At 39.2% G+C, this 26,003-nt stretch overlaps 3 protein-coding genes across 4 annotated transcripts in view; 2 read left to right on the top strand and 1 right to left on the bottom strand.

Moving 5' to 3' along the window:
* Positions 1 to 3,250: 3,250 nt before the first annotated feature.
* On the bottom strand, positions 3,251 to 8,430 carry alkbh1 (alkB homolog 1, histone H2A dioxygenase). Its single transcript, XM_083551117.1, has 6 exons — positions 8,265 to 8,430; positions 7,640 to 7,748; positions 6,627 to 6,789; positions 5,211 to 5,295; positions 3,849 to 4,042; positions 3,251 to 3,760 (listed from the first exon to the last, which is right to left on the bottom strand). Exons 1-6 carry the CDS (start codon positions 8,403 to 8,405, stop codon positions 3,328 to 3,330), a joined length of 1,125 nt encoding a protein of 374 aa, XP_083407243.1. The 5' UTR covers positions 8,406 to 8,430; the 3' UTR covers positions 3,251 to 3,327.
* A 130-nt stretch (positions 8,431 to 8,560) lies between these two features.
* Positions 8,561 to 10,536, top strand: slirp (SRA stem-loop interacting RNA binding protein). The gene is made up of 4 exons (XM_083551156.1): positions 8,561 to 8,707; positions 9,654 to 9,712; positions 9,810 to 9,917; positions 10,308 to 10,536. The coding sequence occupies exons 1-4, from the start codon at positions 8,641 to 8,643 to the stop codon at positions 10,374 to 10,376; spliced, it is 303 nt and encodes a 100-aa protein (XP_083407282.1). The 5' UTR covers positions 8,561 to 8,640; the 3' UTR covers positions 10,377 to 10,536.
* A 1,164-nt stretch (positions 10,537 to 11,700) lies between these two features.
* The window catches only part of adck1 (aarF domain containing kinase 1), a 106,366-nt gene continuing 92,063 nt past the window's right edge, over positions 11,701 to 26,003 (top strand). For both annotated transcript variants that reach the window (XM_083551077.1, XM_083551076.1), the window contains exons 1-3: positions 11,701 to 11,883; positions 12,992 to 13,131; positions 14,952 to 15,035. In XM_083551077.1, coding sequence (XP_083407203.1) covers positions 13,000 to 13,131; positions 14,952 to 15,035 — 216 coding nt within the window. In that variant the 5' untranslated portion in view covers positions 11,701 to 11,883; positions 12,992 to 12,999. The remainder of the gene's footprint in view (positions 11,884 to 12,991; positions 13,132 to 14,951; positions 15,036 to 26,003) is intronic.

The following is a 26,003-nucleotide window of genomic DNA, read 5'->3' as shown; positions in this document are numbered from 1 at the left end:
ACTGTAGTACAGCTCACCCTGAACCACCTGCCTATTAATACATCCTACATTACCCACAATGCCACTGGAAACACCTGAAGAGAGCGATGCAGCGGCGCTTTTTACTCTGTCCGGCTCGCTGCACTCTGCTCACACGGATTGAGCAAATGTTTCCACGTGTTCTCTAATTCTACATAATAAATTCTACACTTATGAAATTAATCTTTACACGAACTTCACATGCCCACGTGTAGTGTGGGATCTTACGTCTCCCGGTCTATAGGTGGCAGTGCTGACCACAGGAGTCAAACAGGAATCCAGTTTGTTTCACCTGTTTGGAAGGGAATTGAAGGGAATAAATGAGGGAGAGGAGAGATGACAGGAGAGGAGAGGGAAAATATAAGAATTGACAAAAGAGTGAAAGGAAAGAGGAGAAACTGTCAAATATGTGAAAGGAAAATAAAAGGGAAGGAAAGAAAGAATAAGCAAAAAGAAAGGAGGAAAAGAAAATAATAGAGAAACTAAAAAAAATTAAACAAAAAGAAATAAAGGAAAGGATTAGAGTAGAGGGAGAATGCACAAATAATGAAAATAAACGAATGCAAATGAAAGTGTGAAAAGGAAAAGGAATAGCAAAGAAACCACAATGCAGGAAAGGAAAAGAAACAGAATAAAAGGGAAAGATGAGAATGAATGAGAGAAAAAAGAGGCGCAAAAAGGAAAGAAAAGAGGAAAACAAAAAAGAGAGAAAGGATAGATGTAATATATATTAAAAATTAATGTTTATCTCAGGCAGTAAGTACATTTTCAACAAGAAAGATTTTAACATTACACACACTCGCTGTATGAAACGTTGTGAAACATAATCTGGCTGTACATATGTGTGTGTGTGTGTGTGTGTGTGTGTGTGTCCTTTACCGTGTCTAACCTGTACACAATTACAGGCCCTGGAACAATTTCACAGGGTTCCTCTGGCTACTCAGCAGATAGAGTTGCCATGGGAGCAGCAGCGATTGAAGGAGAAAAAAATTACAAGCTGCCAAAAACCAGAGAGAGAGAAAGAGATAGACAGAGAGGGAGAGGGAGATGGATAGAGAGAGAGCAGGAGAAAGGATGAGAAACAATAGCAGTGTTCTCACAGCACAAGCAGAGCTTCTGTAAAATCTTAACAAAAGCCCTTTTACTTTCAGATGCTGCATTTACATGATTCCTTGGTGAAATTGTTCAGCCGTATAACCCTGTATACTGTTTACATAAGTATTTATCCCCATTTAAACTTTTCTGTTTTTTTTGTGATTTTATCATCTGGAACTAAGAAGGACTTTATGGGAAATAGATTTCATAAATCAATCATCTTGTTTGAAGTGTTTGAAGGTAACTCTGTACCTGGTGCTCCCATCACCAGGCTTCACAAAACATGCATCATATCGAATGTGAAGCTGTAACCAGATATATTTGCATTGTTACATCATCAATAAATATATTTATATTTCTAAAATTTATATTAGAGATTTTTTTATTTGGTTTCCCTATTAGTAACAATCTAGTTATTGTTTTATAATTATATTGCTATTGCATTTTACAAAAAAAGATTCAGATTTTGGTAAAATTTTAACCAAAACATTGGTAACCAAACAGGGGCACGCCGGCTCCAAAGGACACATGGCCCTGATGTTGTTGCTGCCATGGCAACGGGGGAAAGCCAATTAAAAACATTGTCTGTGCAAATAACATAATGGCCTGTAATCAACTCAGCAGGAAGCTGACAGCACTGCCTGCTGAAATCACTCATCACCATAACAACAGCAGCTGGTGCTGAACACTGGGCTCACCTCATCGCCTCGTCGCCTCGACTCAGGAGGCTTGGGGACTTTTACTCACGACCTCCGCACTGAGCCCTTGGGACAGAACTTCTGACGCTGAAAAAAGGTCACAAGGTCAGAATTCTAAAAAGACTTTACGTGAGAGATTTCATTGGGCAAAAAATCTAGACGTAACAGAAAAAGGACATGCATTTGTGACGTGAATGGAACGCTAATTGGTAACGGTAAAAAGAATCTCAGCTTATTTATATACAATACAAATATGCAGGTATTAACGCTTTTATGCACTTTTTATTATATTGATAAAATTTTCAAAATCGATTAAATAAACACAAATTAAATGAATTGAATGAAATCAAATAATTGGAAATAAAATAGTTTACATTAGATTGACCCATTTGGCTAATACAGATGTGCATATAAGCTTGTGTGTGTGTTCTTTACATCTAAGATTACATTTTCTAAATATATTCTCTACTGCACTTTTCTAAACATATTTTAACAAATATCTTCATTATCTTCATCTTCATTGTGGGAGTGGTAGCTCCAGCGGTTAAGGCGCTGGGTTGCCGATCGGAAGGTCTGGGGTTCAAGCCCCGGTATCACCAAGCTGCCACTCTTGGGCCCTTGAGCAAGGCCCTTAACCCTCTATGCGCCAGGGGTCCCTTACGAGGGAAATATCAAGGTCCGTGACGTCGGAGTGACGTGGGGCCGCCTTCCCGTGAGCTCACCACCTGCAGGAGGGACCGTAAGGGACGGTGCTGTGAGGATTGGGCAGCAGTCGAAGGCGGGGGCCTGCTTAGACTGCTGCCTCCGCGACCCGAATTACGGATAAGCGGGAGAAAATGAATGAATGAATCTTCATTAAAAAAAAAAAAAACATTTATTAGTTCATTCAATTTATTTATTCAGAAATTAATTCATTCCTTCCATCCTTCATATATTTATTCAGTCACTCCCTTAAATATGCAGATGTGGAAGTGGGCACCTGAATCAGTGTCCAGCGACGGAACCGAAACGGTTCAGAACCGGACGCACTCTGTTTCAGAGTCGGGCGAAGGCGATAAAAAGGAGGGACGTGAGCTAGAATAGGGCTTTGAGTCACTAAAAACACTGAACTCTGTTGAGAGTAAGACGTTTTACAAGGTGGGAGATGCACCCATCCTGGCAGCGTCCCAACGTATGGCACAAATATGCATGAAAATGTAAATATTTAAAATGTTTCCGTATAGCAATCTACATCATAAAATAAAAAAAAAAATCGTAAGTCGAACCAACGTAAATTGGGGACTCCCTGTACATAAGACTGAACAGTCCAATCTACAGGTCAACGTTTCATCCTGAAGTATGCAGTTCACACATTTCAGCTGTTTCTAGAACCAAATCTCCACATGGCCAACCTGAAATATGCTGTATTTATTGAGGAGAATAAGATCAAGAGACACAAATAAATGATTAGAATCTATTTATTTTACACACATACCCACACCCACATAAATACCCCTAAAATTCCAAAACTGCGACATCATAAATCATGGTTATATCCTGATTCACTTTTCCTCTTCTTCGCTTTTTGACTCTCCTCTTCCTCATGGTTACTTCTGGATTGTTCTGTCCCTATAACAGTGGGTGATATGGGGAAGCTCTGACCCGAACCTAGGACCTGTCTGACCGTCATGTTTATACGAGAGGTCTTGAGGTAAGTAGAACACACTTCCCAGTCCTTTTTACACACAGCCTTGATGACGCCATCTCTCGCTTCATCCGTATTATCGGGCAGGTCCAGGCAGGAGGGCAGGTGGTGTCCAGCAGGGGCAGGAACAATGCAGGGTACAGCGTGGTACAGCAGGCGACTGGAACCCGACATCACCATGATGTCACCGCTGCGCATGAACATGGCAGTGGGCGGGTCCTGACGTCTACTCCCGCCCAGCAGGAAGACGGCCGTCTGGCCAAAGCTGAAATGAAGACATGATCTGTTTATGTGTTTCATAATAAATATACAAAATGGATTCAATGTTACACCAAAGTGATTTAACTCTTTACCTAAAAGACACCAGAGGTGAAGAATGATCGAGCTCCGATTCGTCCACGTGGATGCCAAGAGACGAGTCGGAGCGATAGTAGTTCAGAATTCCGGCCTCTGCCGTGAAGCCGGGAAAACCGCAACCCGCGGCTACTTTGTGGGACAGAGAGTGGAGATCCTCAGGGAAAGGAGTGTAGTGATCAGGAGAGTAGGTCTACACAGGGAAGAAAACACACACACACACACACACCCACACACCCACACCCTTCAGGATACAGAGAGGAGACAGATGAAGACAAAAAAGAGACAGAAATGAGACAGAAAAACAGATGGAGAGAAAGAGAGAAAGAGGAAATAAGAGAGGAGATGGAAAGAAAAAGAGAGTGAGAAACAGGAGAGAGAAAGATGACAGAGAGAAGACAGAGAAAGACAACATGGAGAGAGAGTGAGAGAGCACAAGCGAGAGAGTAGAGAGAGAGACAAAGAGAGGGAGTAAGGGGAGACAGCAAAAGAGACAGAGGGCAGACAGAGAAAGGCAATGTGGAGAGAGAATGAGACAGCAAGAGTGTAGAGAGACAAAGAGAGGGAGAAAGGGGCGACAGCAAAACAGAGAGAGGAGACAGAGAAAGAGACAGAGAAAGACAATGTGGAGAGAGAGTGAGAGACAGCGAGAGTGGAGAGACACATACATGTAATATTCTACGTCTATGCTCGTATTGGAATCAGCACACAGGTGAGATTTGTGTCTCTGTAATCTTTCGTTGGTTCTGCTCTTTATCACGTCTCTCCGTCCTTCACAAAAGAGCGACACAGAGGTGGTGTTTAAAATTCGCAGATTGTTGCCAAAGATTTTGTAGCATTAAAGCCGTGATCAGGTTTAATGCATCTTGAGTGCAACTCCTGACTGATTTAAAAGGACAGAAGCCTAAATGTAATTAGCATATAAACGAGACAGACGAGCGGCACGTCTCTGCGACTCCGCACGAACAGTCCTGAAAGGAGGAAACAATGCTAATCAGATTTAGGACAAAGTGCATTCTCTCCTGACGCCAGCTCGGATAAAGGCCACGTGTTTTTTTTTTTTTTTTGCTCCCTCGGGATAATAAAACAAACACTCTTTTACATCCTCTAGTTCAGTTTGCGTGTTTTGAGGCGCTAAATTTGGATGGAGGTTTGAAAGCTCGTCACAAAGGTTCACAGGGTATCTAGTGGAGAACAGCTGAGCATTGGGGCAGGAATCACACAGAAGTTCGAGTCAGAGTTGGCAGAATTCCAGTTTTTTATTTTTTAAAGCTATGAAGCTAACGTGAAAGTGTGACTCATTTACAGAACCCTCGGTATCTGCCTGGTCATCTGGTTGTGTTCAGTGTAGCACTTAGTACCTTAGTATCCCAGTTGTAATGGTAACCCAGAGTCACCCAGCGGAGTTTCTCCAGCAGAGTCCTCGGTTCCCTCTGCCCCTTCTTCCTGCACAAACCAACAGCTATGTTAAAATATCATCAAAGAGATTCAATGGAGAAATTACAAAGAGAAAATACAGCGTATGAAGGCGTCTGAAATCTAAATACGTCCCAAATCTGAGGGCGTCTTGTGATCTGAAGCGTCTTGTGATCTGAGGGCGTCTTGTGATCTGAGGGCGTTGGCGTTTTGTGATCTGAGGGCGTCTTGTGATCTGAGGGCGTTGGCGTTTTGTGATCTGAGGGCGTCTTGTGATCTGAGGGCGTCATGAGGGTGTCTTGTCATCTGAGGGCGTCATGAGGGTGTCTTGTCATCTGAGGGCGTCATGAGGGCGTCTTGTGATCTTAGGGCGTCTTGTGATCTGAGGGCGTCTTGTGATCTGAGGGCGTCTTGTGATCTGAGGGCGTCTTGTGATCTGAGGGCGTCTTGTAAGTCTTGTGATCTGAGGGCGTCTTGTAATCTGAGGGCGTTATGAGGGCGTCTTGTGATCTGAGGGCGTCTTGTGATCTGAAGGGCGTTATGAAGGCGTCTTGTGATCTGAGGGCGTTATGAGGGCGTCTTGTGATCTAAGGGCGTCTTGTAATCTGAGGGCGTTATGAGGGCGTCTTGTGATCTGAGGGCGTCTTGTGATCTGAAGGGCGTTATGAAGGCGTCTTGTGATCTGAGGGCGTCTTGTGATCTGAGGGCGTCTTGTGATCTGAGGGCGTCTTGTGATCTGAGGGCGTCTTGTGATCTGAGGGCGTCTTGTGATCTGAGGGCGTCTTGTGATCTGAGGGCGTTATGAGGGCGTCTTGTGATCTGAGGGCGTTACGAGGGCGTCTTGTGATCTGAGGGCGTCTTGTGATCTGACGGGTGTCTGATCGGGGTGGCGTCTCCACACCCGTTTGTTCTCATTAGAAAGTGATTCCATTCTGAAATGCCTCATCTTCAAACAGACTTGTGAGAAAGTCATTTGATTCGGACTTGACTCAGAGTTAAAAGTGCACTGACTAAAATGTATTTAAATCTGAATCGACTCAACAAGGAAATCAATTCTTCTTGGTCCAAAAAAAACTATTTGACACTGAAATCAATCAGGAAGTAAATTGAAAATTAATGATCTGACTTTTTTTTTTTATTTCTCTGCACACTTGGCTTTCTTTCTTTCTTTCCCCATGGTTGGTTGGTTGATTGTAAAACTGAATTCTTAGATAGAAAAAATGTCTATTTACTGTATAATAAAACGTATTTAAACAGGAAATTAAAATGACTTCAAAGTGTATTTTGACTTCCAGAATAAAAAATTTTTCTCCCCAATCAGCCGATAAACATACACTGATATTTCCTCTCTGCGTATTTACCGAATGGTGTCAACGCTCTTCTCCCAGATGTTCTGCGTCTCAGCAGGAGACATGTGCATGTCCAGGTTACACACGTTGGGCTTCTGTGTATAGGTCTTCAGACACTGTTTAACCCAGTAGCGCTGTGAACCGGGCAGAAAGGGATTGGCGATGAAGAGAAATCCTAAAGGAAAATAGATTACAAATTAAAAAAAGATAATTAGTTTACATGGTGTCTGATAATCCAGTTAATGAGATGTGGATTAAATGAACAATTAAGAAAAAAATACATTGTAGATTGTGACAGATTGTGACACAGATCTTTTGGCTTTGGACTCATCAAAAGATCATCTTAAATGAACCAAACATGAAGGTTACACATGTTGGACAATCAACTGTCCTTCTCCTTACATGTTGCTAATGTGGCTCGTTCTTGTCAAATTTCTTCCGAAGGATTCGACTATTACTGTTTGGACACTACCCCAGTGCAGGTATCAGATTTAAAAACACTGATGTTTGCCTACAAGGCTAAAAATGGACCAGCACCTTCTTACTTAAGAGACCTCATCACACCTCACACTGCACCACGCTGCCTGAGATCCTCCAGCACTGCTCAACTGGTACCACCTTCTCTCTCGGTAAGAGGTAAGTAAAGTTCAAGGCTCTTCTTTCCTAGGTGAACTTCCCCTAGATGTCTGAACATCAGAGTCCCTGGCCATCTTCAAGCGACGAGTAAAGACTCCAAAAACTCACATAAACTAACACTTTCCAGATTTTCAAACAAGAAAAAATACTCAGAGTTGTAGTCTGATTTACATTACGTTTGTAATCGAGACTCAAAGCTTTTTTGCACATCGCTTTGGACACGGGCATCCGCTAAATGCTGCAAATGTAAATATAAATATGTTAATGCATTTCAGTGCGTCATGTTTTCTTCAGGCCAAAATCTAAATCTCCTCCATACTATTTGTGGATTTGGGGACATTTCGGTAGTTTCAGATAGAAACTCCTGGAAACATGAACAAGCTCAGTACCTGGATATCCCTTAAGACCGAATGCTCTCCAGTCTTTAACAGGCTGAAGCCCTGCTTTGAAAGCAGCTTCTTCGCTAACAGAGCCACGGTTCAGTTCAGCTGCAAAAACCTGCACACAATACAAACAGGATCTTAGGACATCTTTGAATGTGGTGGCATGAAATGTTCCCTTTGAACTAGGAGACTAAAACCTTTTCCAGCATGACAATGCCCCTGTGCACGAAGAGCCAGCTCCATGACGATATGCTTTAAATGGGTTGGAAGATCTCCTGCTATAGAGTTCAAACTCTATTAAACATAAATAATTGTGAAGGCTGACTGCACCCCAGACCTCCTCACTTCACCTACATCACTACCTGACTTTACCAACAGCTGAATAAATCTATTCTATAATAAAGGAGATGTTTATCTGATGTTTCTGCAAGAAGTCTTCAATGTGAGAGCTCAGAAAGTCTTCCAATAGAGAAATGCTTTATTTTTGTGGTTATTTTTTTGTCTTAGCTTCAAAATAGGATGATGAAGATACGTGTCACATTACATGCTGCTATTTCGCACTCTGATTCCCATCAATATTATCCGCCATGCAAAGAATGTGCACCGGTGCCACTACCGTTTATCGACTCACCAGCTCATGACTTGCTTTCTTTGAAAAATCCACGACTTCACTGAAATCCGGAGGAGGATTTCTCCGTTTATAAAACTTGAACACTTTCCTAAACGCATCCTCTCCGTGCTCCACCATGGAAGCCGCCATCTTAGCTGTCATCGTTGACCTATGACCTTACATCCCAATGACGTCAATACTTCATTTTTAGAAACGTTTAGAAACTGAGATATTTTATTATAAAAAGAAAGTGTGGTTAAAAACTATTTTTATCATTACCTTCATATCATGTGGTCATCTTACTTTAATTTAATTAATTAATTTCTTCCTAAGTCTGGATGTCACGTGATCCGGGTCATTGGCAGACATTTTTTTTTTCTTCTTCCAAGGACGAAACATGGCGGCGCCTAGCAAGAAGGTGTTCGAGCTGTTTGTCTCCAAAATCCCCTGGACTGCTGCAACTAGTGAGTATTTTACACAGTTTGGCGGTATTTTGTGAGTTATTCGGGACTACATTTTATTTGTGGTGATTATTATAGGGAAATTATTGCGGTTTTCCGGATAAACGTACAAGCAAATGATTCACGTGCTGTTCTTGTACAAGGCGTATTTTATTTATTGATCTCTGTTCAGGTTTTTTTTTTTTAAACCACCAATTAATACGCTTCAGATATTTATAGATAAAAAATATGCTCCAAGTATGTAACAACAAATGTGTGTGTGTGTGTGTGTGTGTGTATATATATATATATATATATATATATATATATATATATATATATATATATATATACACACACACACACACACACACACACACACACACACACTGATCAGGCATAACATCATCACATTATGAGTGGTAAAATGAAGAACACTGATTCCTCTTCATGGTGGCACCTGTTAGTTGGTGGATATATTTGAAAGCTATACAATAAAATTGAATTGAATTAGGCAGCAAGTGAACATTTTGTTCTTAAGGTTTGTGTTGGTTCAGGAAAAAATGGCTGTAATTATTTGAGGGAGTTTGTCAAATTGTGATGTCTAGACGTCTGGTCAGAGCGTATCTAAAACTGCAGCTCTTGTGGGATGTTCCCACATCTGGGATACTGGCTCATTGATGCATGTGAGGAGTTAAGGCTGGTCCAAGTGGGTTAATCCAACAGACGAACTCCTGTAGATCAAACTGCTGAAGAAGTTCATGATGCTAATGATCGACAGGTCAGGACTGTTTTGGCAGCAAAAGGGGACCAACGTAATATTAGGCAGGTGCTCATAATGTTATGCCTGATCCGTGTGTGTGTGTGTGTGTGTGTGTGTGTGTGTGTGTGTGTGTGTGTGTGTGTGTGTGTGTGTAGACACAAATGTCATGCCTTGCCTAAAGCTCTTTTTTTTCTGTCCTTCTTTCAGAGGAAATAAAAGAGTATTTCGGGCAGTTTGGCCAAGTCAAGAAATGCCTCCTGGCATTTGTAAGTATATCGTTGTTGCTTTTTTTTGTTATTAAAAAGACATTACGATTGTGTATGTGACATTTTGATGGACTGATTTATTTTGTGTTCTTACCAGGACAAAGAGACCGGATTTCATAGGGGCTTTTGCTGGGTCGGCTATGCGTCAGAGGAAGGACTGCAGAACGCACTTCAGAAAGATCCGCACATTATGGAGGGAAGCAGGGTATGTAGTCTCAGGATAAACTAAAAACTGGCCATCGTATGGAAGTTTGGCATCAAAGAATAGATTTTGTAAATCCTCATGTTAATATTTGATCAGTGGATCCATTTATTTTTATCATCATCATATCTTGCTCTGTATGTACAGATGTTGTTTTTTTTTCTTTTCATATATATATATTTATAAAGAGGAGTAACCAAAGGGCATGGTTGTTTTTCCCAGCTAACTAATGTTTGAATGAAAATGTTTCTGAAAAAAAGAAAATATTCATATCCAAGTAAAGTCGGGAGAAGCAAGATGTGAATTAAATGCAAAAAGGAAAAGTTGTATTGATTTGATATTTTTGTATTCATATTGATTTTTTTTTTCTTTCTCCTTTTCCCCCGAATCCAGCTCCAAGTACAAAAGAACAGACGGCCATTCATGGGGAGAAAAACAAACAAAGAAGTTAAAGAAAGCTGAACAGGACTGTTGTGTGACTCTGTAATGATGTCATGCTTATGTAGTGTTTTTTTTTTTTCTTTTTTGTGCATTTAAAACACGTAATTTATGTCTAAAAATAACGTTTGTCTTTCTGAAAGTGTGACTCAGCAACTTTACTATAAATGTTCTATCGACCGAACGTGTGTGTGTGTGTGGTTTGTTTTGTGTAAATATTGCTTTGGTTTTTGCTTAGTCAAATCATTATTTATTTTTTTTTTTTTACAGGAAACCAAACTTTCTTTTTAAAAACTCCATACTCATGTTTACCAGACAGTCTCATTCTATAGGACTTTGGTACAAGGAAAATAACGGTACTAAGATGAGTGTAAATAATGCTACGCAGAAGGAATGCATTTGTACTTAATTTGTTCCGCTTTCTCCATGAGATCTGCTGTAATTTCCGATTCTCAAATCCAGAATGTTAGAAATCAGTAACAAATCCTTGTGTTATACTGTGTGTGTGTACATAGTTGATATAAGTGCAGTTTGGAAATCACAGGACTAATACACTCATTTTTACAACGACTTGGATTTGTATGGTGGACGCTCCACAGAAACATATAGAAGAGCGTAGGGGATTGTTGTGGTGAGGTCTAAAACTTCTATAAGGAGCCACAGTGCTTTGTATCGGTCCGCTGTAACGTCTGTCATCTGGAAAATTTCCTGTTTCTATTTTTTTGTGTTATTAACTTGAAGAGAGAGAAATAAAGAGACATTGGTCAGTTAAAGCTGTTATAACAGAAGTATCACACGAACTTGATGACCTACATTACCATGTACCATCAACTCGTAATCGTACAATTATTTTTTTGGTAAATTTGTTGGCAAATTGCTGTGGTAACAAAAAACACTTCAAGGTGTGCTTTTGTAATAAAAAAAATCAACTTAAGCACAACATGTACTCGAATATCACAAAAATGTCTGATGTAAACAGAATAAAGCACCAATTAAATAAATCTAATAAAATAGTGAATTGGGGCTGATATTCATTTTTACAGCTTACAGAAAAAGGTGCTGTGAGGTGGTTTTGAAATTTATTTGTTTACATTTTGGTCATTTTTTGTTAAAAGGCCAATATATTTAATTAATTTCTTTGTTGTAGTTCTACTTAACATCTTGACACCTGAAGTAAAACTAGTCTTATTTTACGTCATAGTGTACATGGCAGACATGAATTCTCTCGCGTTCTGTTTCGCGTAATTATGCATCAAAAATGAAAAAAAAAAAAAAATAAATTCAATAAAATCAAAATAAAGCGCGTTCGTAATATGTGTTAACTATGCTAGCGTAGAAAAATACTCCAATTCCCGTGATACTTTGCGCGTGACGAACGCGGAAGTACGGCTGAAACGAAATTCACCGGCGAGTCAATGACGGCGTGCGTGTGAGTGAGTGGAGAAGCGATTTCCGGTGACAAACAACAACAGCAACAACAGCATCAACAACAAGAACAACAGCATTTCCACACGAGGCTCTGGCTACTGTGGTACGACCGTCTTTTATATTTTCAGAACAGCTCGCATACACCACCACCACCACCACCATGTCAATGATGTCCATGCTGTAGGACAGTGTCTCCTGCTGTCAATGCTGAAACTGGGGAGAAGCATGAGGAAATACACAACAGTGCACCTAAATAACTAAAAAGGATTTATTTCCACAATAACATAATGCGTTGAAGGTTTCATTCAAAGAGCTGATGTTGTATATTCATATATATATATATATATATTTACATGTGTATGTATGTATGTATGTATATGTATGTATGTATGTATGTGTGTGTATATATATATATATATTTACATGTGTATGTATGTATGTATGTATATGTATGTATGTATGTATGTGTGTGTATATATATATATATATATATATATATATATATATATATATATATATATATAGAGAGAGAGAGAGAGAGAGAGAGAGAGAGAGAGAGAGAGAGTCACGGTTTATTTCACCCCTAGGTCTTCAGTGGTGTCCTACCTGGTTCATTCCACCTCTTAATACCAGCATTATGACACCACGGATATGGAAACCAACAATATTAAAGAAAAGGGCAGTAAAAAGCGGACACGAATCTCATACAGTGCGAATAAATATCATTACTAAAGCGAGAAACCCAATGAACACAGTTGAACACGTCTCCTTTCACTGTAGCCACAGCTTACATACATTATGTTTTCCTGGGGATTTAAAATGAAGGCATGATTTTGTGCAGGAAAGAAAACGCAAATGGTTCGGGAAAAAAGGCTTCTGTGTTTTGACCCAACCTTTCCTCTCAATGTTCAGCTTTTCTTGAAAAGTCCGTCTTTGTATCTGTCTGTAGATTGTAAATCTTCACATCTCTTCCCCTCTGTTAGCCAATGTGGAAGGAAATAACAACTTTTAAATCCACACAAATATATTTGAGCCGGTGAAGTTTGCTACATCTGCATCTGCGAGCTCTGACTAGTGCTCTCTCTGACCGTCCGATCTAAGGACGTCAAAATGGCTGAACGTTTAGTGTTCAAACGTGTTTAGGCCTAGTGTTTAGATGTTTGAACAGTTTAGTGAGTGGGACCTGATTGTATTGTTTTCGGTCATTGCAGTACTCCACATGGCCAAGCGACTGCTGAAGGTGACGTCTCTCGCGACTGCGCTCGTCGCCTCGTCTGGTTTTTACCTGTACTCCCAGAAAGTCGACCTCAATGACCTCAGCATCGTCAGATTTGGCCGAGCGGCTGCTACGGTAAAATATCAAACGCATTAATTAATTTATGATTATGATTAAGATTATGAAATCCAATAAATAGTATGTTATTGACTATTACTTAGTTAAAAATCTTTGTAAAAATGCATGTTTTGGAAAGAGGGATCAAAGGAAATAGGAATCCTGTTATGTAGCTCTGTGTCCTGTCATGTAGCTCTGTGTCCTGTCATGTAGCTCTGTGTCCTGTCATGTAGCTCTGTGTCCTGTCATGTAGCTCTGTATCCTTTTATGTAGCTTTGTATCCTTTTATGTAGCTCTGTATCCTGTTATGTAGCTCTGTGCTCTGTTATGTAGCTCTGTATCCTGTTATGTAGCTCTGTGTTCTGTTATGTAGCTCTGTGCTGTTATGTAGCTCTGTGCTGTTATGTAGCTCTGTGCTGTTATGTAGCTCTGTGCTGTTATGTAGCTCTGTATCCTTTTATGTAGCTCTGTATCCTGTTATGTAGCTCTGTGTTCTGTTATGTAGCTCTGTGTTGTTATGTAGCTCTGTGTTGTTATGTAGCTCTGTGTTGTTATGTAGCTCTGTGTTGTTATGTAGCTCTGTGTCCTGTTATGTAGCTCTGTATCCTGTTATGTAGCTCTGTGTTGTTATGTAGCTCTGTGTCCTGTCATGTAGCGCTGTGTTGTTATGTAGCTCTGTCTCCTGTCATGTAGCTCTGTGTTTTTTTATGTAGCTCTGTGTCCTGTTATGTAGCTCTGTGTTCTGTTATGTAGCTCTGTGCTGTTTTGTAGCTCTGTGCTGTTATGTAGCTCTGTGTTGTTATGTAGCTCTGTGTCCTGTCATGTAGCTTTGTATCCTTTTATGTAGCTCTGTATCCTGTTATGGAGCTCTGTGTTCTGTTATGTAGCTCTGTGTTGTTATGTAGCTCTGTATCCTGTTATGTAGCTCTGTGTTCTGTTATGTAGCTCTGTGTTCTGTTATGTAGCTCTGTGTTGTTATGTAGCTCTGTGTTGTTATGTAGCGCTGTGTCCTGTTTTGTAGCTCTGTATCCTGTTATGTAGCTTTCTGTTCTGTTATGTAGCTCTGTGTTCTGTTATGTAGCTCTGTATCCTGTTATGTAGCTCTGTATCCTGTTATGTAGCTCTGTATCCTGTTATATAGCTCTGTGTTCTGTTATGTAGCTCTGTGTTGTTATGTAGCTTTGTATCCTGTTATGTAGCTCTGTGTTCTGTCATGTAGATCTGTGTTGTTATGTAGCTCTGTATCCTGTCATGTAGCTCTGTGTTCTTTTATGTAGCTCTGTGTCCTGTTATGTAGCTCTGTGTTCTATTATGTAGCGCTGTGTTCTGTTATGTAGCTCTATGTAGCTTTTATGTAGCTCTATGTTGCTTATATGTAGCACCAGGGTTCACTGTGTACTGCTTCAGATATATATAGTTGAAATAACAATAAAAGCTTCTTGACTTGCTTTCACTGTTCACGTTTTAAACAATCAAACATACAAACAAACATAAATAGGTGAGGCCTTCTCATCTCATTTACATCAGTACCTGACTTTACTAACACCCTTGTGGCTGAAAGAGAATCTCCACAAGCTCACTATAACATCTTGTGGAACATCTCCACAGAAGAGTGGAGGTTATTATAACAGTAAATGGAGACTAAATGCGGAATGCGATGTTCAAGAAGAAGCACATAGCAATCTTATGCTCAGGTGTCCACAAACCTTTGTTTATATAGTGTATGTCTGTTGTTGATGTCTATTTGAAATGACAGTGTAAAGTGTTGTTCCAGTTGTACTTTAGATTCGATTTATATTTTAGAGTTGATGTATAATAGAAATCTCTATTCCTTTTAGACAGCAGTTATCAGTTATGACTATCTCACCACTCTGCGAAAAGCTCAGCATGGAACAGAGGAGTTCTGGACCCTCAAATCAAAGGTATGGATTTTACACACACACACACACACACACACACACACACACACACACACACACACACACACACACACCAATCAGAGCGCAAGAAAATCTGAAAATGCAGTTCAAAAAGGTTTCAGTTTTTAGTCAGTTTTCTATATTTCGTTTCTAGAGTGAAATGCAGAAAATGTCTAGTTAGACATATCGAATGTCTGATTTATAACCTTGACATAATTTCCATTTATTTACATGTTTTTCTCTCTAAAGCCACATTTTTTTTAATTGTATTAAAATATTGTCTTTTTAGAAAAAGAAAAAAAAATCTCCATTAAAATCTTGAATCTTCTGTAAATATGAAACATTTGATCCATTTTGATCATTAAAAAAAAAAAAAAAACGGAAAGAATTGAAAAAGAAATATAAAAAATACAGATGTTTTTTTTTTTATTTTATATTTGACTTTTTTTTTTTTTAAAGAAAAAGAATAATAAAAAAAACCTTTCAAAAGCGAAATTTTTTTTAAAATATTTTTTTCTTTTAATTCGATTTTTGGGGGAAAAACACGAAACACGCCTCATGGAAGAAATCTCATTAAGCAAGATCAAGTATTAGGAAAAGGAAAAAAAAACAATGGAAGGATTGTGGATTTTATCGTCATCTGAATGGATTTTAGCACATAAACTCGTCTTCTAGCTTTTGGCCACATCCTTTTTGAGTCGCCCACGGATAATTTTGTGAATTCAATTGTACTGAATGTGTTCGATTCATTTTTTTCAATGCAGAGTTTCTCTAAACTGGTAGCTGTAAGATTACCCTGTACTGGTAGCTCTGGCGGCGAATGAAAGCACGTTTCAGACGCTAAAAATCTTCGGGGGAGGAGAAAATCCGTGTGCCTTTTATTTTGCTGCCTGGTCCAATAGAGGCTGGGGAAAGGTCAGTGCGTCTGAGCAGCCGGTGGAGCCTGACGAGGGAAATTCAGTCGTTCAGAGTGATAGCGCGCACACACACACACACACACACACACACACACACACACACACACACGCTCTGTTTCCCCCTCGGGCCCTGCTGTCAAGCCTCACTACCCTTGCTGATTAGAATTAATGCAAGCCCCTGGTTTGATATAGAGAAGATATTTGCTTCGTAATTATTATGAAGCCGTAGAGGTGATCCAGTTCGCTCGGTCGTACCAAAGCCCTTTCCTCTTCACAGCTGGAATATTTGGCGTTGCCATACAAACAGATGATGATGATCGCTGATCAGACGGCGTTAGAAAGGACATATCCGACAGACTGCTTTTTCTGGATGCACCATTCTCAATCATTACAAATCGGTCAATTATGATCGAGGCCGAAATGTTACATCATGGCGTTTCCTGGATTATTTATGATCAGGGGTTATTACAGGTCATCGTGTTTAGAAGATACATTCAGGAAAGTCAGGTACTGATGTAGGAGGGGTGCAGTCAGCGTTCACATTCATCACAAAGGTTTTGAAAACCGTTGGAGCCCTATAGCAGGAGATCTTCCGCGCTCCAACTCATGGAAAGCAGATCTTCATGAAGCTGTGTGCACTGGGGTATAATCATGCTGGAACAGCTTTGGGTCTCCTAGTTCAAGTGAAGGGCAAACTTTCCTGATACATCATCCACAGACCTCCTGCATGTGAAAGCGTGCCTTAGCTGGAAAAGCCGGTGTCCCAATACTTTTGGATTTGCCGAAATCTTTACAGCACTTTTATACAGGTTTGTAATTTTCACGTATATACAGGTCAAGTCCGATTGGTCAGAAAGTGCTGATTTGTTATTAATAACAGCACAGGTTTATATTCTTGCTCTCATTCCATTAGCAACAGATTGCTATTGTTTCTATGGCAACAGCTCCTTGAAGAGGAAGGAGTCTCCAGTGTCGGAGGTTTGCAGCCTTATTTTTTTTCACTGACATTCAGCAACATCGAACGTACCTTTAACTTACCAGTGTCCAGTAACTGTAATTGCTCTTCATCACAGCAGCTTTTCTCATGGTGCTTTTCCAGCACAAACACCAACCGCTTTAGTGCTCTTCAGCTCTTTTCCATCGCTGTCCGTGTACCTCCGTGTGAGCAGTAAGCAGGGGATTGTGGGTCGTGTCCCAGCTGCCGTGCCGCTCTGACGGCCCATGCGTTACGACTGCTCTTGTAATGAGGGCCGTTCCACGCAGTTAACCGTCCCTCGAGCTCTCTGAAACCCGGGCCAGCTGCTCTTCGTACCTCTGAAAAGACTTTTACGCACCATTAAATCATTGTCCACGCCAGGATTGTGTTCAAAAAATGATGCGAAAAAGTGTCTTGGGTGGCGGATTCGGGTTTAGAGCTGACCCTCTGCGACTCGTCCATGTACGTGAGGATCACTGGGGGTCAAGGGTAGTAATTAGAAGTCATAATAATGCATGATAAAGGTTTATTTTCCTTTCTTTTCTTTAGTGAGTCTATCATTTCTGTTCCTTTTCTTTCCGTTTTCTCTGTTATATCTATTTTCTGTGTTAAAGTCTAGCGTTGAGCTTGACACGTCGTTCTTTCCTTTCCACAAACTCTCAGTGAGGAAGGTATTGGAATCCCGGCCTGACGCTTCCCTGCTGTGTTTCCCTCAATTCTTTTTCCTGCTGTGTGTGTACAGAGCTCATCAGCAGTCTGAGAGAAACTTCACGCTGGAGATTACGGACACTGTGGGATAAACAGTGACACTCCTGTCCCCAATAAATCCGTCCACTCGGTCTGTACAAAAGCGATCATGTGGTATGTGCTGGAGCTGAGCAAAGGCTGCTCTGCGGCCTGCTCTGATTATGGAGCAGGGAACACCTACGGATTTAACCAACAGCACGGCTTACACGCTGCGTACAATGAATAATGCATGTGGTGGAGGCAGGAATCCATGTGCTCTCACCGCTCTCTTTTTTTTTCTTCACACAGAAAACGTATGAAAGGTGTTTCTGCTTCTCAGTATGGGGCAAACCTTCATCAAACAGCTGGAGTGGAGATCAGGAGTCGTGGCCAGTCACACAGATCTCTCCTCTTTAAAAGTGTAGAGAGTGTAGACAGTGCGCTCACACGTGCCTCAGCACTTCCACTTCCTGTACACGCTGTAGTCAGGAAATAGCATTCGCGTTCCTCCATGTTTCTCTTCATGATCAGGTGATGGCTTCATACATTGAATATTCTAAAGCTGATACCAATTCATTAAATTCCTACCATTCTATTCTATTCTATAGTTTTTTCTCTTTTTTGTTTTTTTATTCTATTTTATTCTATTCTAATTTTGCTTTATTCTCTAATTGTATACATACATACATATTAACATAGCATTTGCATACATACATATTATTGTATTAGCATTCTATTCTATTCTATTCTATTTTTGCTTTATTCTCTATTTTTATCTATCCATCCATCCATTCATCCATCCAGCCATCCATCCATTCATATTAACATAGAATTTGCATACATACATATTACAATAGAATTATATTAGCATTCTATTCTATTCTATTCTATTCTATTCTATTCTATTCTATTCTATTCTATTCTATTCTAGTTTTGCTTTATTCTCTATTTTTATCCATCCATCCATCCATCCATCCATCCATCCATCCATCCATCCATCCATCCATCCATCCATATTAACATAGCATTTGCATACATACATATTACAATAGAAATGTATTAGCATTCTATTCTATTCTATTCTATTCTATTCTATTCTATTCTATTCTATTCTATTCTAATCTAATTTTGCTTTATTCTCTATTTTTATCCATCCATCCATCCATCCATCCATCCATCCATATTAACATAGCATTTGCATACATACATATTACAGTAGAAATGTATTCTATTCTATTCTATTCTATTCTATTCTATTCTATTCTATTCTAATTTTGCTTTATTCTCTATTTTTATCCACCCACCCATTCATCCATCCATATTAACATAGCATTTGCATACATACATATTACAATAGAATTGTATTAGCATTCTATTCTATTCTATTCTATTCTATTCTATTCTATTCTATTCTATTCTATTCTATTCTATTCCTGCAGCTGATTTTACCACAGCCCACTATACTATGGTCTGTCTGAATACCTGATGCTGATGCACAAGTAATTCAGAATAATCAGAATAATCACTGCTTTTGTAAATATTTCCTAATGACCTTACTGACCAAAATTAAATCTTTCACTAATTTCCTCACTCTCTCTTTGCTCACTCACTCGTTCTCAGTTTCTTGTGTAACACACACCTAGCCATGGATTGTCCAGTGCTTATTGTGCTATTACAGTCCATTAGATAATTCTATGTATATGGTGGACCATAAAGTATTAAAGAGAATAGTAACAGGTAACAGAATGAACACAGATGAGTCTCCACCCCAATGTGATGTCCTCCAGCTTCATCCAGATGATCCTGAGCTTGTAGTTTTCACTTACTCAGGCATGGCTTGGCACCAGCTGCTCTTCCCCAGAGAGATGCCTTTTACCATTATTTCAGGTGGAATGCTTTCAAACTTATACAGGCTGCTTGTATTTGTTTATGTGTAAGTACCTGCACATGTGTGTGTGTGTGTGTGTGTGTGTGTGTGTGTCTGTCTCCTGCTCCTCTGCTGTAGCCTTATCTCTGAGTCCTTGACCAGCCCTCATGGAGCATTAGCACAGCAAATTAGCCTTCAGCGTGGGGTTTATTCCGCACGACTTCCCACCAGAGAAGCACTGATGGGCTCCTCATGGCTCTCGTGCTCCAGCCGAGCAGAACCACTTTCTGAGATTCTGATGGCTGGGGAGCGACTGAAGTGCGCAAACTACAAGGGCATCACAAGACATTTCTCCTAAGCGCTGCTTATCCACCCTGCATATTTCCCCCCTCGACGCAGATAAGCGTTCTGGGGTCTAAACTGATTATAAAAATATAGTTCATATTTTTTCAATCAGAGGCGTGGCCTGTGTGCCCTTCATAAAATACAAAAAAAACAAAAATTAGGTGTGGAAAGGTAACGCCTCTGTGCAGCCTGTGTGCCTTTAGGCCTGTAGGCCCAATAAAGCAGGTGTGGGTGGTGTGCCTTCAAGGCCAAATCAAGAAGGTGTGGCCTCTATGCCTTTGAGGCCAAATCAAGAAGGTGTGGCTTGTGTGCCTTTGAGGCCAAATGAAAAAGGTGTGGCCTCTATGCCTTTGAGGCCAAATCAAGGTGTGGCTTGTGTGCCTTTGAGGCCAAATGAAGAAAGTGTGGCCTCTATGCCTTCGATGTTAAATCAACAAGGTGTAACAGGAAAAACACAATGCAGTATAGAGAAACACTGCCTGGCTTTCCAAGCTGCACTGTTAGAACACCTCAGGAACCGATGTGAACCCCACCACACGACGGTAATTTGTTTCTTAGCGATATCCCACGTACCTCTCTGGCGCTCTCCTGATCTGGCCCCACCTTGTTAATTGGGGTGTTACACTGTAATTCATTAACTCCCTCTAACGGCCCCATGGGGAAGCAGCGGCACTGCCGGGCCTGATAATGAAAGGCTGGACATTTTTCAGCGTGATTTATGGCGACAAGTTGAAGGTCATCAAAGATTTTTTTATTCTTCGCTTTTTCAGGTCGTTTCTACACCACAGGATTCATCCTATTGAGTTATATTCTGGAGAAGGAAGTGGGAATGTACTGAGGTGCATATGGTGATGATTTTATAATCAGCACTACTAACAGGAAGCAGGATGTTTTCCATCAGCCCTCTCATTTCAACTCGAAAACGCCACAATGATTTATTGAAATAAATATAAATAGGATATAGGGATATAATATAATATACAAGGATATAATATATATATATATATATATATATATATATATATATATATATATATATATATATATATATATATATATATATATATATATTATATATAATATCTGTTTAATTGATGGTCTTTAAAACACCCAATAACATGATTATTGATGTAGTATAGGAGGAATAAACCACATCATCAAATCAGCACAATTTACTTTCTTCTATATTGTTTTTTTTCTTAATGGTCATGATGACTTAAAATTTTTGTCGCATAATCACACAGCTACTTTTAGTGATTGGTAGTCGTGGTTGCCATGGTAACAGCATTTATTTGTGGGAAAAATCAATCGTGCCAAATAGGAAGACGCATATCCAAATGTTGAAACGATTACAGACGTGAGTTATTAGTGAACTAGTTCATAGCCAATCGGTATGGCAGAAGGGTGCAAATTTGCATATTCATTCATATTCATAGATTTGGGAGATATGCTGTTTCTTTGACATTGCAAACATTTTATTTAATGATTGTTAATAGTTTTTTTTGTAATTGATAATATGCACCCCAGGCCTCCTCACCTTCTCACCTACATCAGTACCTGACTTTACTTACACCTTTGTGGCAGAATGAATCTCCACAAATCTCAACCAGATCTAGTGGAACATCTTCCAAGAAGAGTGAAGGTTATTCTAATATTAAAGAGGTATTTACTATGGAATGGGATGTTCATAAAGAAGCTCATACCAATCGTATGCTCAGTTGTCCACAAGATTTTGTCTATATAGTGTATTGTATTGATTTCCAGATTTCAAAAAGAGGAACTGTGTGTCTCTCAGACCAGGCGAGTGAGAAGTTGTCATTCAGCTCCAGATTGTAATTTTATTCCTGAAAGCTTGTCGGAATGGCAAATGATTAAAAAAATAAATAAAAGAGGGTCATCACACAGATGTGGATCTCATGCATAAAAGCACAAAGCTGTTCTCATCAGTTTGTACGTTTTCTTCGACTCTAGAAAACCCTCAAGCATACAGAAGTCCGTTTCCGTAACCTGAACTTCATTCTCACTGCCTCGGGTTAAAAGTTTGAAGAGTATTTTTTTTCTTGCCATTCATTTTTTTCCCCGGTTGACGTCTCCGTGAGAGAACGGCGGCGCTGTCTGAAGACCAGTGGGGAAATGTGAAAATAATTTGAGGCTGATTAGATGTTTAGAAGAACGTTGACTTCAAGAAGCGAGAGTTCACAAGCTGCAATTAACTGCTAAATTACACTGAAAGGCCACCATTACTGCGATTTTACTTATTTATTTCTTTAAGTTCATGTTTATTTGCCTTATTTTTCCCCTCTTTGCGACACATCCAGCGCAAAGTGCGAAATTAGTCAATGGAATTTTTTTTGTACTTTGTTGAAGGACGAGCAGATCAGATAGTTTAGAACATTAAGGGCTGATTATTTGGGCTGTAAATTAAACATCGACTTATCAATTCTCGCCTGTTATTTAAAACTCCATTGTAGCCCGAGCGTAATTACTTTCACAGACACTGAGCTTTCTGTGAATAGAATTTACGCTTTATCTTTTAACATTTAACATTTTAACAACTATTTATTTATGGAAGCATTCAAGTAAAATGTATGTATATATTTGTTTAAAATAATATAAATATTAATAAAATAAATGAAACTTAATTAAACCAAAATAAAATTCTTGTAATACTACTTTAGAAAAAACAAACAAACAAATAGGTCATTAAAAAAAAGCAAACAAAAACAAAAAAAATCAATGATTTATATAAAAAAAAAATTGCATTGTAAAATTGTTTTTTTTAAATATGTTAAATACTATGTTTATATATTAACATACTGTCCATAAATAAATTTGACATCGATATTTAAATTATATAATAAATTGATACTTATATGATGCTTTTTTTTATATATAAAAATAAAAGATATGGAAAGTTTTGCGTACATAATAAATAGATAAAATCGCGCTTTAATTTCGATAAGAACAATATGTGCTGAATTCTTCATTACGTCTCATGCAGGATCGTATAGTTTCGTTATAGATTTGAACTGAAGTTGACCGGGACCGGATTAATCTCGCGAGCACGAAAGGGATGTCGGGAATCGGAAAAGAAAACTAGAACTCGTACCGGCTAATGCAGACATTCTTTGGCATGATCCTGCAGCTTTTTCCTCTCACTCAGGGACCCCTGCTCAGGGAATTGAGTCTCCACAGCTATTAGCATATCATTAGGGCTAACGCGAACAGCTGATTTGCAAATTAAATGTAGCTTACTTAGCCTTAATGAATAATGCATACGGCTTCGCCGCGGACCTGCTGACGTGCAAAACATTGCCGGAAGATCGACGCAGAGACGCCACAATGTCAGACAAGGACGAGGGCAAGACGTCACATTCGCCCCAAATTTACACTAAATTATTATTATTTTTATTATGAGTCAGAGGCAGCTGTAGCTCTTTTTTTTTTTTTTTTTTCCTGCCTACTTCTCTGTTCCTGTCACTTACCCCTGAGTGGCTCAGGTCAAACTCTCAGTTGAAGGGACTGTAACCGAGGGGGATGTGGCAAAAAATAGTAAACACTTACCAAAATGGCTGATGTTAGCTAGCAAAGTGGCATTCATTTTGACGAAATTGACAGAATAGCAGAAGGACTCTTGTGTACAAACGGCGAAGCTTTCAATAAAGGTGCTGGGCTCCAGGTAGACATTTGTGCCAAAGTTTGTCTCTTTTATCAAGGGTTATAAATAATCAAACAAACGGTGAGTAAATAATCGAACTGGCCAGCAAGTTTTCCAAAAACAAGAGCTACACTAAATATCGCAGTGAAGACTTTTGTGATTTAACATGAGAACAAACTGCAAATGACAGACATCTTGAATTTGCAGTCATTTGCCAAACATCAAACATAAGTTTTTAATTGTAAATATCTTCTTTCTTTGAAAAAAAAATAAAGTGTAAGGGGGCTATAAGACAAAAATATGATGGTAAAGAGGCTCGTATAAATCGCTAGTGAAGGCAAAATTCTGATCCTTAAAATAAAGTGTAACCAAAGTGTTTAGTCTCTAATTTTAATTCAGTTTGAGTCATGAGATACAAACTGGGTCAATGCACGGTGCTTTTAGGGCTGCGGAAATGCCAGTGTTGTTGTGGAGACTTGGATGAAAAGAATAAAAGAGAAAGTAAACGCTGGATGTGACTCAGTATTGATAAAATGATTCACTCACCAGCAGCTTCCAGATGTTACTGAAGAAGTTAATGAAGAGGAGTGACTCTAGAGGCCTCGAGGGCAAATGGATATACACTTTATAGACAAATGTTTGTGGACGCCTGAGCAGTAGATCAGTATGTGTTTCTTTTGTTTAACATCCCATTCCAAATACTGTCCCTTTGTGAAATATTATCCAATTTCTCTGACTCTCGCAAAAATATTATCCAATCTCACTTCCTTCTCGCAAGAATATCCAATCTTTCAGACTTTTACAAAAATATCCGATCTCACTTTCTTCTCGCAAGAATATTATCCAATCTCACTTCCTTCTCGCAAAAATATCCAATCTTTCAGACTTTTACAAAAATATCCGATCCAACTTCCTTCTTGCAAAAAATCCAATCTTTCAGACTTTTACAAGAATATTATCCGATCTCACTTCCTTCTCGCAAAAATATCCAATCTTTTAGACTTTTACAAAAATATTATCCGATCTCTCTGACTCGCAAGAATGTTATCCAATCTCACTCACTCTCGCAAGAATATTATCCGATCTGTCTGACACTCGCAAGAATATTATCCGATCTCACTTATTTCTCGCAAAAATATCCAATCATTCAGACTTGCTATCTAATATCAATTCCTCTCGCAACAATATTATCCAATCTTACTCACTTTTGCAAGAATACTATCCAATCTCACCCACTCTCACAAAAATATTATCCAATCTCATTTACTCTAGCAAAAATATTATCCAATCTTTCTAACTCTCGCAAGAATATAATCTAATCACAATCCCTCTTGCAACAATATTATCCAATCTCACTCACTTTTGCAAGAATATTATCCAATCTCACTCACTCTCACAAGAATATTATCTAATCTAACTCACTCTCGCAAGACTATTTTCTAATCTTTCTAACTTTTGCAAAAATATTATCCAATCTTATTTACTCTCACAATGAAATTATCCAATCCCACTCTCTCTCGCAAGACTATTATCTAATCTCACTTACTCTTGCAAGAATATTATCCAATCTTACTTCCTCGCACAAGAATATTATCCAATCTCACTCACTTTCACAGGAAGTGCTGTTATATTGTTTTATTGCACTTATCCCACAGCAACCTGCCAATCATTATGGTTTGTGTGGTTTGTATGTTTTGTATGGTTTGTGTGGTTTGTATGGTTTGTGTGGTTCGTATGGTTTGTGTGGTTCGTATGGTTTGTGTGGTTCGTATGGTTTGTGTGGTTTGTATGGTTTGTGTGGTTCGTATGGTTTGTGTGGTTTGTATGGTTTGTGTGGTTCGTATGGTTTGTGTGGTTTGTATGGTTTGTGTGGTTTGTGTGGTTTGTATGGTTGTGTTTAACTAAATCCATGTATTTATCGGCAGCTTTAAAAACCTGCTCCACTTCCTGCTGTTCTCTATGCCGCCACCGCGGAGCGACTTTTTAAACGCACTATACAATTGATTCATAGTTACATTTGATGTGGTGGAACATCTGTGAAACATCTGCGAATCTCTTACTGTAACACTTCCTGCGATTTCTTGTTAACTCTTCGTTAAAAGTGTCGACAACGTTTTTGGGAATACTGAACGATGAGCGTGAGTCAGAACGCGACGTAAGGATACACGCTCCTGTTTTTCACGCCTTCACCAATTTGATCAATAATTTATACGTGGATTAAACTTTATTCAACACAGAACCGGTGATGTTTCAGAGAATTTGATAACACTCTCGCTGCTGAGAATAAAATAACACCCCGGTGTTTCATTTGCGTTCTCTACGCTGTCATTAAACGCCACTTTGCTGTTGGGAAACGGTAAAAAAAAAAAAAAAAGGTTGCCAGGAGTCACACAGATGCTCGATGTACTCTTCTTTTTTTTTTCTTTTTTTTTTTTTATCTTGATGATAAAGAGGGAGTGAAGGCGAGAGGAAATGAGCGTCG

This window comes from Silurus aristotelis, assembly GCF_946808225.1.
Source record: "Silurus aristotelis genome assembly, chromosome: 9".
Taxonomy (NCBI): domain Eukaryota; kingdom Metazoa; phylum Chordata; class Actinopteri; order Siluriformes; family Siluridae; genus Silurus; species Silurus aristotelis.
The sequence above is the reverse complement of the archived record's forward strand: the minus strand, read 5'-3'. Positions and strand labels throughout refer to the sequence as shown.

Bases quoted from the DNA above. Each gene is read 5' to 3' on its own strand.
- alkbh1 (XM_083551117.1), bottom strand. From the start codon at position 8,405: ATGACAGCTAAGATGGCGGCTTCCATGGTGGAGCACGGAGAGGATGCG. The intron at 7,749-8,264 runs GTGAGTCGATAA...TATTGTGTGCAG, and splicing joins AGAAAGCAAGTCATGAGCTG to GTTTTTGCAGCTGAACTGAA. The intron at 6,790-7,639 runs GTACTGAGCTTG...ATTTTCCTTTAG, and splicing joins CGGTCTTAAGGGATATCCAG to GATTTCTCTTCATCGCCAAT.
- slirp (XM_083551156.1), top strand. From the start codon at position 8,641: ATGGCGGCGCCTAGCAAGAAGGTGTTCGAGCTGTTTGTCTCCAAAATC. The intron at 9,713-9,809 runs GTAAGTATATCG...TGTTCTTACCAG, and splicing joins AGAAATGCCTCCTGGCATTT to GACAAAGAGACCGGATTTCA. The intron at 9,918-10,307 runs GTATGTAGTCTC...CCCCGAATCCAG, and splicing joins ACATTATGGAGGGAAGCAGG to CTCCAAGTACAAAAGAACAG.